Raw genomic sequence first — 15,000 nt, forward strand, 5'->3', positions numbered from 1 at the left:
AAAACCATAAACATAAATGCCTAGCCTTGTCCAAGCACTAACTAAACAACACAGACCCGGGCTACTCATACATGGCTGAGCTAGTCCCAATCTGGTCAAACAAAACAGCTATCGTCCATAGCAACTAGTGATACTTGCAATTTGGTGAATACAACCTGTGCAGACTATTCACAGAGAGATTCTGGCTTGTCTCTCTCTAAAGCCTCAACATAAATCCACTCTGGTCAGCTTCCCCCCAGCTGACTGACTCTACTTATCGGGCTCCCTCTTACTAAACTTTCCCCTCTCCAATCCGTCCTTAACGCAGCAGCCAGCATCATATTCCTCGCCAACCGCTGCACCGATGCCTCTTTCCTGTGCCAGTCATTGCATTGGTTACCCATCCAATATAGAGTTCAATTTAAACTTATCACGCTTACCCACAAAGCGCTCCATGCTTCAGTACCCCCCTACATCTCCCTTGTCTCAGTCTACCACCCTACACAAGCCCTCCGTTCTGCCAGTGACTTAAAACTAAAATCCTCCATAATCCGAACTTCCCACTCCCGTCTCCAAGATTTCTCGCATGCTGCGCCAATTCTTTGGAATGCACTACCCAGGACAGTTCGATTAATTCCCAATACCTACAGTTTCAAGCGGAACCTAAAAATCCATTTCTTTAGACTGGTGTATCGCCTCCACACACTATCTGTCCGTTACAGTTTTCCCCCCATATTTAAATCTTCTTCATTTTCAGGTTCATACCAACCATGCACATAATAGCCTCAGTCAGGACTGCACACATACTGGCAGGCGACCAGTCCATGTATTATTTATCCTATTTAGTATATCAAGGCTGCATTATACAATATATGTTGTTCATTCTACCTTTTGTGTCTCCCCCATTTCCTCATAGACTGTAAACTTGTGAGCAGGGCCCTCACTCCTTTCGATATGAAATATGCTTATTCTGTATTGTCTGTATAAGTCCCCCCTAAAATTTGTAAAGTGCTGCGGAATATGTTGGCGCTATAAAAAATAAAAAATTATTATTATTAAGGTAAACACCTAGCCTGGTTATATGCAGAGCCAGCCAGGTGTGAATAATCACAGCCTGTACAGCTAGGATTTAGCCCTAGCCTACCTGGCTTTGCTACACCACATATAGGGTACTAGTGCACTCAGAAGAAATTGCACAAAAAATTGTGCTGCCCATTTTCTCCTTCTACTCTTGGGAAAATTATAAATTTGAGGCTAAGGCATCATTTTTGTGGAAAAAATGTAATTTTTCATTTTCAAATCCCAATATTATAAAATTCTGTGAACCACCTGTGGGTTCAATATGCTCATCACAGCCATTGTTAAATTCCAAAATTAGGCCACTTGTACGGTTTCTAGTATTTTGGTACCTCTGGGGGCAACATGATGTCCGCAATCTATTCCAGCCAAAATTATGCTCCAAAATTCAAGCAGCACTCATTCCCTTCCAAGCCCTGCTATGCGCCCAAACAGTAGTTTCTGATCATATATGGTGTATCGTCATGCTCAGGAGAAATTGCATACCAAATTGTAAGGTCTATTTTCTCCTCTTACCTTTGTGAAAATGAAAAATTTAATGCTAAAGCAACATTTTTTTGGGAAAAATAACACCTTTTTAATTTGTTTCCACTTTGTTTTAATTCCTGTGAAGCACCTGAAGGGTTAGCAAACTTCCGAAATGTGGTTTTGAATACCTTTAAGGGTGCAGTTTTTAAAATGGTGTTGCTTTTGGGTGTTTTTTGACATATAGGCCTCTAAAAGTTGATTCAAATGTAAAGTGGTCCCTAATAAAATAGGTTTTGTAAATTTTGTAATAAAATAGGTTTTGTAAATTTTGTCACAAAATTTCATTACAGAATTAAAAATTGTGGCTAAACGTTTAACGCTTCTACATTCCTAACAAAAAAAAATGTTAAGAAATAATGTTGATGTAAAGTAGAGATGTGACAAATGTTATTTATTAATTATTTTTAGTGGTATGACCATAGCATAAAAATTCAAAGTTCAAAAATTGTGAATTTTTAAAAATTTCCAATTTTTTTCATAAGTAAACTCAACTCATATCGACCTAAATTTACCACTAAGGCCATGTTCATACGTTCAGCATTAGGTAAGTATTTTACATCAGTATTTGTAAGCCAAAATCAGTAGTGGAACAATCAGAGGAAAAGTATAATAGAAACATGTCACCATTTCTGCATTTTTCACCCACTCCTGGTTTAGGCTTACAAATACTGATGTAAAATACTGATCAAAATACTGAACATGTGAGCATGGCCTAATATGAAGTACAATGTGTCTTGAAAAAACAGTCTCAGAATCACTGAGATAAGTTGAAGCATTTCAAAGTTATTACCAAATAAAGTGACACTGGTCAGAATTGTAAAATTTGGCCTGGTCAGGAAGGTGAAAATAAGCTTTGACAGTAAGGGGTTAATGAATCATCTGCCTAAGGCTGCGGTCATGCTATCAGTATTTGATCAGTATGTTACATCAGTATTCATAAGCCAAATCAGGAGTGGAACAATCGGAAAAAAGTATAATAGAAACACATCACCACTTCTGTATTTTTGACCCACTCCTAGATTTGACTTACAAATACTGATGTCAAATACTGACCAAATACTGATCATGTGACCGTAGCGAAAACTGTCTCTACATCAGATAGTAATTTTGCTGACAAGTATTCTTCACAGCACCATAGCACGCAGGTGTTTTTAGTGGAGTGGGGAGAAATCCACTGCCAGATACCTCTGGGGGTGTCTTATCCCAGATAAGAACAAATGAATTGGGCATATTGAAATTCATTCTTTAGACAGGAATCACACATTAAATTTTTGTGGCAGTCCTTAGTGCAATATTTTGCAGCAAACATTACACTTACTATGAGGACTGCCGCACTACGTTAATAACATAGAGTGCCATCTCTGTCATGTTGGTGCTAGTTACAAGTTCAGACACCAGTTTTCTGAATGACTTTTCATTTGCGGTTGTTCTGTGTAGGTTGTCATGTTGAACTTGGAGAATAAAACTATACATTAAAACAGCTGATTCATTCTGAACAACATTTTAATTACGGCACCTTTTTTGAAACATATCAGCCAACAGTTGGTTTCTGTCATACTCGATGAAATAAAAAAGGAGTATTTAGATGAGCCAATAATCAGAAAACGAGCGTTACACTCGTTCTCAATCAGTCTGCCTATACAGGGTGTCAGATGTGAGGGTAGAAGAGCATGGTCTGAATTGTACTTTTTGGTTGGCCAAAACTTCTAGTGTATGGCTGGCTTTAACTGTGCAACCAGTTGACATAAGAGTTTTTGACCATATAACTCCCCTCCCCCCACCCAAAAAAAAGAAAAAAAATTATATATATATATATATATATATATATATATATATATATATATATATATATATATATATATATACAGTTATGCTCAAAAGTTTACATACCCCGGCAGAAATTTTGCTTTCTTGGCCTTGTTTCAGAGAACATGAATAATAACAAAACACCTTTTTCTCCACTCATGGTTATTGGTTGGGTGAAGCCATTTATTGTCAAACTACTGTGTTTTCTCTTTTTAAATCTTAATGACAACCAAAAACATCCAAATGACCCTGATCAAAAGTTCACATACCCCAGTTCTTAATACCGTGTATTGCCCCCTCTTAAATCAATGACAGCTTGAAGTCTTTTGTGGTAGTTGTGGGTGAGGTTCTTTATTTTCTCAGATGGTAAAGCTGCCCATTCTTCTTGGCAAAAAGCCTCCAGTTCCTGTAAATTCCTGGGCTGTCTAGCATGAACTGCTTTCTTGAGATCTCCCCAGAGTGGCTCAATGATATTGAGGTCAGGAGACTGAGATGGCCACTCCAGAACCTTCACTTTGTTCTGCTGTAGCCAATGACAGGTCGACTTGGCCTTGTGCTTTGGATTGTTTTCATGTTGGAATGTCCAAGTACATCCCATGCGCAGTTTCCGGGCTGATGAGTTCAAATTTGCCTGCAGTATTTGCTGATAATGTGCAACATTCATCTTTCCTTCAACTTTTAACAAGTTTCCTGTGCCTTTGTAGGTCACTCATCCCCAAAACATCAGCGATCCACCTCCATGCTTTACAGTAGGAATGGTGTTGTTTTCATCATAGGCCTTGTTGACCTCTCTCCAAATGTAACATTTATGGTTGTGGCCAAAAAGTTCAATTTTGGTCCCTCTGAGGGTTCTCGGTGCCGTGAGCGGCGGTCATTTGACCCCAAGTATGCAATATGCATACTCTCGGCCACATTCCGACTATATCGGCTAAGACTTGCTCAACGCAAGGGTATTGAGCAAGGCCAGAAACAATCTAATTGGATTGTGGCTGGGAGTATGCCTATTGCATACTTGCGGTCACATGACTGCCCACTTCCTACGCCGGCACTGAGAAACCTCACAGCGTGCAGTGCACATGTTATGAGGATTTACAAGTCTGCAGTCACATAGAGTGACTGCAGACTTGTAGTTTAAGACCAGACAACCCTTTTAAAGAAACAGCTGTACACATATCTCCTATAGAGTTTGCATGGAGCTGCAGCTTGCATGCTTCAACTTTCCATAAAATCTCCTCTTTACTAAAGTCTTGCAAGGAAGAATGGGAAATTAGGACCATTCTCTTTCCCTTAGATGACAAAATTTACTGTTTTAGTTGATTTATAATGGTATTGTAAAAATATTTTCTGATATATTGGTTGCACATGCTGTTTTATTTTCTATTTTGCGCAATTATTGTTGCAGCTGTTGGATAAATATAGTATATGTTAACATTGACAACTTTTTTCTTTCTCCATATAACTTAACATAAATTAGCTTCATCTATGTCTGTTTTTTTTTTTTTTTAAAGAGTGCTGTAAAGGCAGTTCTGTAGGGAGCCTTATAATGGGCCCTGATGGGGAGATTGTATGCCTCTCTCTTATGGGAGCAACACAGGATACGGACATTTCCATTCGTTTTGATTTCATCCCTGAGGAAGAAGAGGAAGGTAACGTTCATTGTAGAATGTGAATGGTTGTGGACAAAATATTTTTGCAACGGTCTGTTCTAGTTCGCACCAATGATCAGGGCTGTGTGAGGGCCAGACGAGGTCACACCAAACTCACCCAACCATGACTTTATGAACCTTGCTTTGTGCACTGTGCGCTGTCAAGCTGGAACAGAGAAGAGCCTTCCCCAAACTGTTCCCACAAAGATGGATGCATACAGTTGTCCAAAATGTCTTTGTATGCTAGAGCATTACGATTTCCTAGAACTAAGGTGTCTAGGTAAATCCCTTAACCCTCCGTCAGGGGCAATATGTTTCATAACGAGTTTAGGGGCATTGCGCCTGTCAGGCACAGGCTAGAAAATTGGCTATATTTTCCTTTTTTAGAAATTTCAATGCTCTAAAAGTGATCAGTTACCTTAATAGGAATGTAATAAATGGCTTCTCGGGTTTCACACAGCCTTGAAAGTTAGGAAGGTACTGGGAGGAAGGTGTTTCCCAGACAAAACACTGAAAATAGAGAAATGAAACTAAGTGAGCTGCGCCTGTCAGATCAGTTGCCCCTGACGGAGGGTTAAAAACCATCCCAAAGCATTACACAGGTCTATAAAAAAAAATTTTTTTCAGGTGCCAAGGTTTTTTGAATGGATTTAAGGTATTTTGAGGGTGCTGAGTTAAAAAATCCCATTACTTTTGCTGAATTGGTACTAGTTTTTTAGATAATTCATCCATGAAAATAATGGAATTCCCCAATGCAACTTGTGTGTGATAACAAATGCAATGGCTTTTGGTCTTTTGAATAGTGTCTTAGGTAATGAAATATCCCATATAATTATTTTGTATTTCAGTGTGTAGGCTTAAAGTGCTATAAAAGCGACTTCTTGAAGCCAAAATTCTACTCTAATTAATTAACTATTAAATATCTCAGAAACTAGATCCAAACTGGCAAAACCAAAGTCATATTATTAATCAGCACCATAAACTTAATATAAAACCGTTCAGACATCATTAGCAGCAAAATTACACTATACCACCCCTCCTCAACCCAGTTGTCACTATGCAGCCAGGCAGGTAACAATTTCCTGGCATTAAAGAAAAGGAATTGTCAGCTCACCCAGTATGGCCAGAATGCACAGCAAGGTTCAGTCCCATCTTCTATCAGAAAGATGCCTATGTGGTAAAATCCATAAACATTTATTAAAGCTATTATAAAACTACATGGGCCAAATCTTGCTTCATACCAATCCAGCGCCCAGGATATCTCTCAATACCAGGGGTGAAATAACTATCTCCTATCAGGAATATGACCCTTCATAAGAATAAATATATATAAATCATATGATCCTGCCCCATGTACATACCATTCCTATTCCAATGCTCCAATCTAAAGACAACTAAACGTGTCAATATACAAGTAAACATCACCAGATAGTATAAGGATTGAAAACTACCTAATAAGGGATAAGAAACCTAGCCCTAATGTTTAGGAATAACTTAACTATAATCTAGGTGCTGTATTGTGAGGCTGCAGTGTACAATATCCCCCAAACGTACTTTGGCCATAGTCCTTATCTCATCTTAATACCTGGCAGGTATAGTCCTCAGTATTGGATAGAGGACAATTGGACATTATGTTACGGATATAATTGCCAGGTAGACCACCACTAAGCACGGGGGAATTGTAGTTGTGGATTTTAAGAATACCCAATAAAGAATATTTTTAACAATTTAATCTACTCTGATCAGTGATTTTTGTCTAACTTGTCCCAAAAAGTCCAGAGTAGCAGTTTCAGTAACAAAAAAAGTGTGAATATTTAATTAACCCATAGAAAATAATTACATAATGAGCCTTTTTCAAGTTAAAACGTTGCATGTTTTATTCTAAATAAATATCCACACTTTTTTTCTCTGGATCTGCTGGAGTACAGCCGTTTTTGGACTATATTGTGCACTCATCCTTAGGCACCTAAGTGGTTTTCAATTTTTGTGTATGATATGTATTGAATATTTGTGTTTATACGGCCTATTCTTTTAAACTTCGGTTTCTAATCTCTGTTTTGCTTATGAAGAAAGACGGGTTAATAGGAGGGAGGGTGTTTTGGGGGGCTGCTGAGAAGTACAGATGTAAAAACATGTGTGTTCCATTTATAGAACGACTCTGGTGGGCCGCCATGGCCTATCCTGAAGCAGTAGTATTCTTACCAGTTTAACCCTGTATTGCATGCTACATTTATAGCCATAATTGCTTATCTTAGCAAGATGAATTTCCTTCAGTCTATAAAATTTTAAGTATGACAGCAACCATTTTGCACACACTAGGAAACGTCTCAACCACAGGGCATAAATAACCTTAATATGCAGCATTAGGTAGTGTTGGGATAAAGGACTATACAGGCAGCCGACTGAAAACTGAAATATTATTATTAGGCAAGGCTTCATTACTGATTTATGGTCAGTTAGAAAAAAAGGTCGGAAAGTGAAGTTCATTAGACATTGATGGGTCGCTGGGGGTTCTTATTAGTGATTACTGAGCCACAGGGGAGAGAACAGTTTAAAACTCCTCTTATATTTTCAGCGGTGAAACAGACTGGAGCGACGGCCCCCTCCTTCCCCCTTCAGGCTTTTACATTGCCGTCCACCCCCTGGTTTTGCCCCTTCTACTCATCGACTCCAGACTAAATCAATAGTCCACACTTGCCGACCTGACTCCATCACACTGTGATTGTCAGGAAGAAAAACAAACCTCGCTGACAAAGGTCCCAGCAGAGAGCAAAGAATACAAGACTGGGTGAATGTCAGACAGATGTCCAGAAAAAAAGTGAAAAGAAAAATATCCAAGGCACTCTGTTAATATTAAAGAATTGTCCTTTTTTCAGATCTATTTCTTTATTCTATGTGTTTTTGTCTCTTTGGATGTAAGATGCCTTTTTTCCTACTTGATGATGTTGTTAACAAAAGGATTCTAATTGTGGGATTTGCTGCAGACACTTATCTTTTATAGGCTCACCACTTAACATTACTCTGCTAGTAAACACAGCCGTAATTACCACACATCTAAATTAGGGAGAGGCCAAGGCTACCAATGTCCTGTACATAAATGTAGTTTAATTTTTTTTCATGAATATATATATATATATATATATATATATATATATATATATATATTATCTTCTTGTACATAGTTCGAGCTGCTAAGGACCTTCATTCTAGTAAACTGCAGATGATTGGAATATTTTTGACATAACAGGCCATTCTCGTAATAGTTATATGGTAATGAGAGGGTGTTCTCACATAAGGTGTGATAAAACACACTAAAATTTCCACATCAGAAATGTCGGACTAGGCAGACCATCCACAGGGAGGTTTTTCATAACTCTACTCTATCGGAGCTCATAGTCTTATTTCTTGCACCTGCATATATAACTGTATGGGAAATGAAAGAGCAGGATCAAATGAAAAATGTATGCACGTGCTGCAACATGCTCAACAACAACAAAATAATAATGGCCTGATTTAATATTGACCATTAGATGAAAAACTTAGGTCCCAATTCATCAAAGCAATTTCGCCAGAATTCTGGAGTTGTTCAAAAATTTTGCAACTTTCGGCATTTACATACCAGTTGACGGGTTTTTCCCAGGAGTAGACATATTGCATACTTGACCGCTGTTCCTCGGGCCGACAACGGCGACTCGTCGCGTGCGCTGGGAGGATTCACTCGTCGCATGCACTGTGAGGATTCACTCGTCGCGTGCGCTGGGAGGATTCACTCGTCGCGTGCGCTGGGAGGATTCACTCGTCGCGTGCACTGTGAGGATTCACTCGTCGCGTGCGCTGGGAGGATTCACTCGTCGCGTGCGCAGGGAGGATTCACTCGTCGCGTGCGCTGGGAGGATTCACTCGTCGCGTGCGCTGGGAGGATTCACTCGTCGCGTGCGCTGGGAGGATTCACTCGTCGCGTGCGCTGGGAGGATTCACTCGTCGCGTGCACTGTGAGGATTCACTCGTCGCGTGCGCTGGGAGGATTCACTCGTCGCGTGCGCAGGGAGGATTCACTCGTCGCGTGCGCTGGGAGGATTCACTCGTCGCGTGCGCTGGGAGGATTCACTCGTCGCGTGCGCTGGGAGGATTCACTCGTCGCGTGCGCTGGGAGGATTTATTCGTCGCGTGCGCTGGGAGGATTCACTCGTCGTGTGCGCTGGGAGGATTTATTCGTCGCGTGCGCTGGGAGGATTCACTCGTCGCGTGCGCTGGGAGGATTCACTCGTCGCGTGCGCTGGGAGGATTCACTCGTCGTGTGCGCTGGGAGGATTTATTCGTCGCGTGCGCTGGGAGGATTCACTCGTCGCGTGCGCTGGGAGGATTCACTCGTCGCGTGCGCTGGGAGGATTCACTCGTCGCGTGCGCTGGGAGGATTCACTCGTCGCGTGCGCTGGGAGGATTCACTCGTCGCGTGCGCTGGGAGGATTTATTCGTCGCGTGCGCTGGGAGGATTCACTCGTCGCGTGCGCTGGGAGGATTCACTCGTCGCGTGCGCTGGGAGGATTCACTCGTCGCGTGCGCTGGGAGGATTCACTCGTCGCGTGCGCTGGGAGGATTCACTCGTCGCGTGCGCTGGGAGGATTCACTCGTCGCGTGCGCTGGGAGGATTCACTCGTCGCGTGCGCTGGGAGGATTTATTCGTCGCGTGCGCTGGGAGGATTCACTCGTCGTGTGCGCTGGGAGGATTTATTCGTCGCGTGCGCTGGGAGGATTCACTCGTCGCGTGCGCTGGGAGGATTCACTCGTCGCGTGCGCTGGGAGGATTCACTCGTCGTGTGCGCTGGGAGGATTTATTCGTCGCGTGCGCTGGGAGGATTCACTCGTCGCGTGCGCTGGGAGGATTCACTCGTCGCGTGCGCTGGGAGGATTCACTCGTCGCGTGCGCTGGGAGGATTCACTCGTCGCGTGAGCTGGGAGGATTCACTCGTCGCGTGCGCTGGGAGGATTCATTCGTCGCGTGCGCTGGGAGGATTCACTCGTCGCGTGCGCTATGAGGATTCACTCGTCGCGTGCGCTGGGAGGATTCACTCGTCGCGTGCGCTGTGAGGATTCACTCGTCGCGTGAGCTGGGAGGATTCACTCGTCGCGTGAGCTGGGAGGATTCACTCGTCGCGTGCGCTATGAGGATTCACTCGTCGCATGCGCTATGAGGATTCACTCGTCGCGTGCGCTGGGAGGATTCACTCGTCGCGTGCGCTGTGAGGATTCACTCGTCGCGTGAGCTGGGAGGATTCACTCGTCGCGTGAGCTGAGAGGATTCACTCGTCACGTGCGCTGTGAGGATTCACTCGTCGCGTGAGCTGGGAGGATTCACTGGTCGCGTGAGCTGGGAGGATTCACTCGTCGCGTGCGCTGGGAGGATTCACTCGTCGCGTGCGCTGTGAGGATTCACTCGTCGCGTGAGCTGGGAGGATTCACTCGTCGCGTGCGCTGGTAGGATTCACTCGTCGCGTGCGCTGGGAGTATTCACTCGGCGCGTGCTCTGTGAGGATTCACTCGTCGCGTCCACTGGGAGGATTCACTCGTCGCATGCGCTGGGAGGATTCACTCGTCGCATGCGCTGGGAGGATTCACTCGTCGCATGCGCTGGGAGGATTCACTCGTCGCGTGCGCTGGGAGGATTCACTCGTCGCGTGCACTGGGAGTATTCACAAGTCTGCAGTCACACAGTGTGACTGCTGACTTTCATTTTAGACCGGTTACCCCATTGAAGAAGCTTAATGATTCTGGAGCGTTTGATTCCTACACGTCTCCTCATGAAGACCGGTGAGAAAACCACTGGTCTTGATGAATTGGGATATTACTCTTTATATTTTACAAACTTTAAAATGTAGCATTTATTGGAACTGTTTAAAATGCAAATAAGAATATTTAATCAAAGGGATTTTCCACAATGGACAATACTATTTTGTTAGGTTTCCCTGATAGAAAAAAACAGATCACAAGGTGTCACGACGTAGTCTTAGACTATGTGCCCACGTTGCGGACCTGAAGCATATTTTTTACACTTCTCCCTGGCGGGAAAATCGCATGCGGATATTACATGCAGTTTTCCCGCCAGGTAGAAGCGTTTGTGAGGCGTCTTTGCATGCATTTCCGCATGCGGGTTATCAAGCACTTCTCCAAGCATCACTTGGAAAAGTGCTTGACAACTTGTTCAGAATGGTAAAAAATAAAAAAATAAACTTTATACTCACCTTCTGATGCATTCTCTGCCCCGTCCGGAGGCTTGAGCGGCTCACGCTGTTGTGTGCAGGACCTGCGGTGACGTCATTGAGTCATGTGGTGGGTCACATGACTCAATGACGTGGCAGGTCCTTCAGACAACAGCGCGACGGAGGGAAAACATCAGAAGATAAGTATAAACTTTATTTTATTCTTTTTTTTACAGGTTCTTTGGTACCCAAGTCTGGAGGAGAGTCTCCTCTCCTCCAGACTTGGGTACCATCCGCACATTGATTCCGCTGCGCTTCCGCAAAATTAATGAACATGCTGCGGATTTTTGACTGCAGCATATACGCTGCGGAAAAATCCGCAGCATGGGCATTGACATTGCGGAATGCCATTGGGGACCATGGGGTGCGGATCTACATGCGTTTTTCAAGCGTTTACGCTGCGGAAATTCCGCAGCATATACGCTTGAAAAACGCTACGTGGGCACACAGCCTTAGACAGTTATCTGTGATCAAGTAAATGTTTAATTGCCCTACAGCGCCACCGCAGGAGACGCGGAGAACTACACCATGCAATAGGCTGTAATATACAGACATGTTAGGTCCTGTGGAACAAAAGTTGTTTTTTGCTGCTTTTCGGACTAATAACAGATGAGGGTCCTGCACAAGGAACCTTCTTCATTTAACTCTTTAATTAATTCCATGAAGCAATGTTCCCATTAATAGAATTGTGATGTAGTCATAAGAACACCTTAAACATTACTTTATACAGGTGGCCATATACAACCCCTGGCAAAAATTATGGAATCACCGGGCTCGGAGGATGTTCATTCAGTTGTTTAATGTTGTTGAAAAAAAGCAGATCACAGACATGGCACAAAACTAAAGTGATTTCAAATGGCAACTTTAGGGCTTTAAAAAAACACTAAAAGAAATTAAGATTAAAAATGTGGTACTCAGTAAGGGTAATTTTTTTCAGACCAAGCAGAGGGAAAAAATTATGGAATCACTCAATTCTGAGGAAAAAATTATGGAATCACCCTGTAAATTTTCATTTCTAAAACTAACACCTGCATCAAATTAGATCTGCTCGTTAGTCTGCATCTAAAAAGGAGTGATCACACCTTGGAGAGCTGTTGCACCAAGTGGACTGACATGAATCATGGCTCCAATACGAGAGATGTCAATTGAAACAAAGGAGAGGATTATCAAACTCTTAAAATAAGGTAAATAATCACGCAATGTTGCAAAAGATGTTGGTTCTTCACAGTCAGCTGTGTCTAAAATCTGGACCAAATACAAACAACATGGGAAGGTTGTTGAAGGCAAACATACTGGTAGACCAAGGAAGACATCAAAGCGTCAAGACCGGAAACTTAAAGCAATATGTCTCCAAAACAGGAAATGCACAACAAAACAAATGAGGAACGAATCGGAGGAAACTGGAGTCAATGTCTGTGACCGAACTGTAAGAAACCGCCTAAAGGAAATGGGATTTGCATACAGAAAAGCTAAACATAAGCCATCATTAACACCTAAACAGAAAAAAACAAGGTTACAATGGGCTAAGGAAAAGCAATCATGGACTGTAGATGACTGGATGAAAGTCATATTCAGTGATAAATCGCGAATCTGCATTGAGCAAGGTGATGATGCTGGAACTTTTGTTTGGTGCCGTTCCAGTGAGATTTATAAAGATGACTGCATGAAGAGAACATGCAAATTTCCACAGTCATTGATGATATGGGGCTGCATGTCAGGTAAAGGCACTGGGGAGATGGCTGTCATTACATCTTCAATAAATGCCCAAGTTTACATTGATATTTTGGACAGTTTTCTTATCCCATCAATTGAACGGATGTTTGGGAATGATGATATCATTTTTCAAGATGATAATGCATCCTGCCATAGAGCAAAAACTGTGAAAACATTCCTTGAAAGAAGACACATAAGGTCAATGTCATGGCCTGCAAATACTCCAGATCTCAATCCAATTGAAAATCTTTGGTGGAAGTTGAAGAAAATGGTCCATGACAAGGCTCCAACCTGCAAAGCTGATCTGGCAACAGCAATCAGAAAAAGTTGGAGCCAGACTGATGAAGAGTACTCTTTGTCACTCATTAAGTCCATGCCTCAGAGACTGCAAGCTGTTATTCATAGTGTTGAGCCACCCCCGTAGTGTTCGAGTTCGGTTCGGTTCGTCGAACACCCGTGTGTTCGCCGAACTGTTCGTCGAACACCTTCGAACACCGTTAAAACCAATGGCAGGCAAACAAAAACACATAGAAACACATAGAAAACACCTTCAAAGGTGTCCAAAAGCTGACAAACTGCTCAGAAGACACAACTAACACATGGAAAAGTGACAAGTACATATAGTCATGCGAAAAGAAAAGAGGTGGAGGAGTAAAATGAGGGGGAGACACAGATATAGGCATGTCATGCCCTTCTAAAATCCAAAAAGTGAGAAGCCGACACGTTCAGTCCGCTCCTGCCCGTGCCACCTCCGTGTCGCCGGGTTTGTGTCAGAGCCGCGGTGAACCCTGACGGCCAGCCCCCCTCTCCCAATACTGGTGCCTGTCCGCTGGTGGGTCGAGCGAGCCCCCCTGTGGTGGAGGCAGCTCTAAGCTTTTTAATTTAAATTGTCTCTCTAATTTGAATGAATACACTTTAAATCCATTTACAAGGATCTATTGGAGGGCAAGTCTCATGCCAGCAGCCGCGTAATTCCAGCTCCAGTAGCGTCCACTAAAGCTGCTGCAGTTAAAAAGCTTTTATAAGGATCGAGCTCGGCTGTCCACTGCAAGGCATCCTACTGCCAGTCCCAGCCCCTATGCCTTGGGGTGCCTCCTGATGCTCTTCACTGAGTATCCCGTGGTCCCGAAGCATTTCCTTTGAAAAAATTAAGTGTCCAAACTACAGGTGGTATAGCTTGCTTAACAGCCGGGATAATCCGCTGACTAGCAGACACTGCTACTAGGCACAAAGTATTTCCTGGGCTAGATGCAGTTAAAAATTTGTAATTAGATACTCTCGTTGGATGCTGAGAAAGCATTCCATAGAGTCTCCTGGCACGCCATATATGATTCACTTAAAAAGCTTGGGGTAGGGGTCTAGGGGACCCTTTTATTGCCAAAATCACGGCCCTGTATCACAATACGTCACCTAGACTGAAGATAAATGGAACTGTAGCACCCTGAGGGCTCGGTTGCTACAGAGGTATTGCACCTCACCCAGAGGTGTGATATCTCACTCTCAGGTAAGGATGGAGTGTGGATCAGGACCCGACACCTGCATGCATTACACCACATTGCCGTGGGGCAGGGCGACCAATATGCCTCTGAGATGGGCACGACAGTCCCTGTCCCTGGCTGGAGTGGGGGGAGGGAACACTGAGGAAGGGGAACCCTGTAGTGCAGGAGCAGGGAGGAAGCAGTTCCTGGGTGCATTGAGAAGGGAGTATAAAAGGTGGGCACCATCTTAGTTCAGTGCAGAGAAGTCTGAGCAGAAGTGGCAGGGAGCAGGGGCTCTGCATGAGCTCTGCTCCGGAGGCGGGCCTAGTAACAGAGGCCCAGGCCTGGAAGAGGGAGAAGGAAGGAAGAGGAGCGGAGAAGGCTCCAGGAACGAGGAATGAAGGGATCCCAGGGGTGCGGATGGGCGAGTCGCCACCGCACGCCCGAATCCACCTGCATGGAGGGGTCAGGCCAAAGGGGGAGACTGGTCCCCGAAACTAGTGGAGGCAGGAAACG

The 15,000-nt window shown here is 43.5% G+C and overlaps 1 protein-coding gene across 6 annotated transcripts in view; it reads left to right on the top strand.

The window, feature by feature from the left end:
- KIAA2012 (KIAA2012 ortholog) overlaps positions 1-15,000 on the top strand; it is a 276,644-nt gene that overhangs the window by 109,609 nt on the left and 152,035 nt on the right. For all 6 annotated transcript variants that reach the window (XM_073646453.1, XM_073646458.1, XM_073646452.1 and 3 more), the window contains exon 11: positions 4,899-5,036. In XM_073646453.1, coding sequence (XP_073502554.1) covers positions 4,899-5,036 — 138 coding nt within the window. The remainder of the gene's footprint in view (positions 1-4,898; positions 5,037-15,000) is intronic.

This window comes from Phyllobates terribilis, unplaced genomic scaffold (assembly GCF_046119375.1).
Source record: "Phyllobates terribilis strain yellow unplaced genomic scaffold, ASM4611937v1 Scaffold_9__5_contigs__length_417890890, whole genome shotgun sequence".
Classification (NCBI taxonomy): domain Eukaryota; kingdom Metazoa; phylum Chordata; class Amphibia; order Anura; family Dendrobatidae; genus Phyllobates; species Phyllobates terribilis.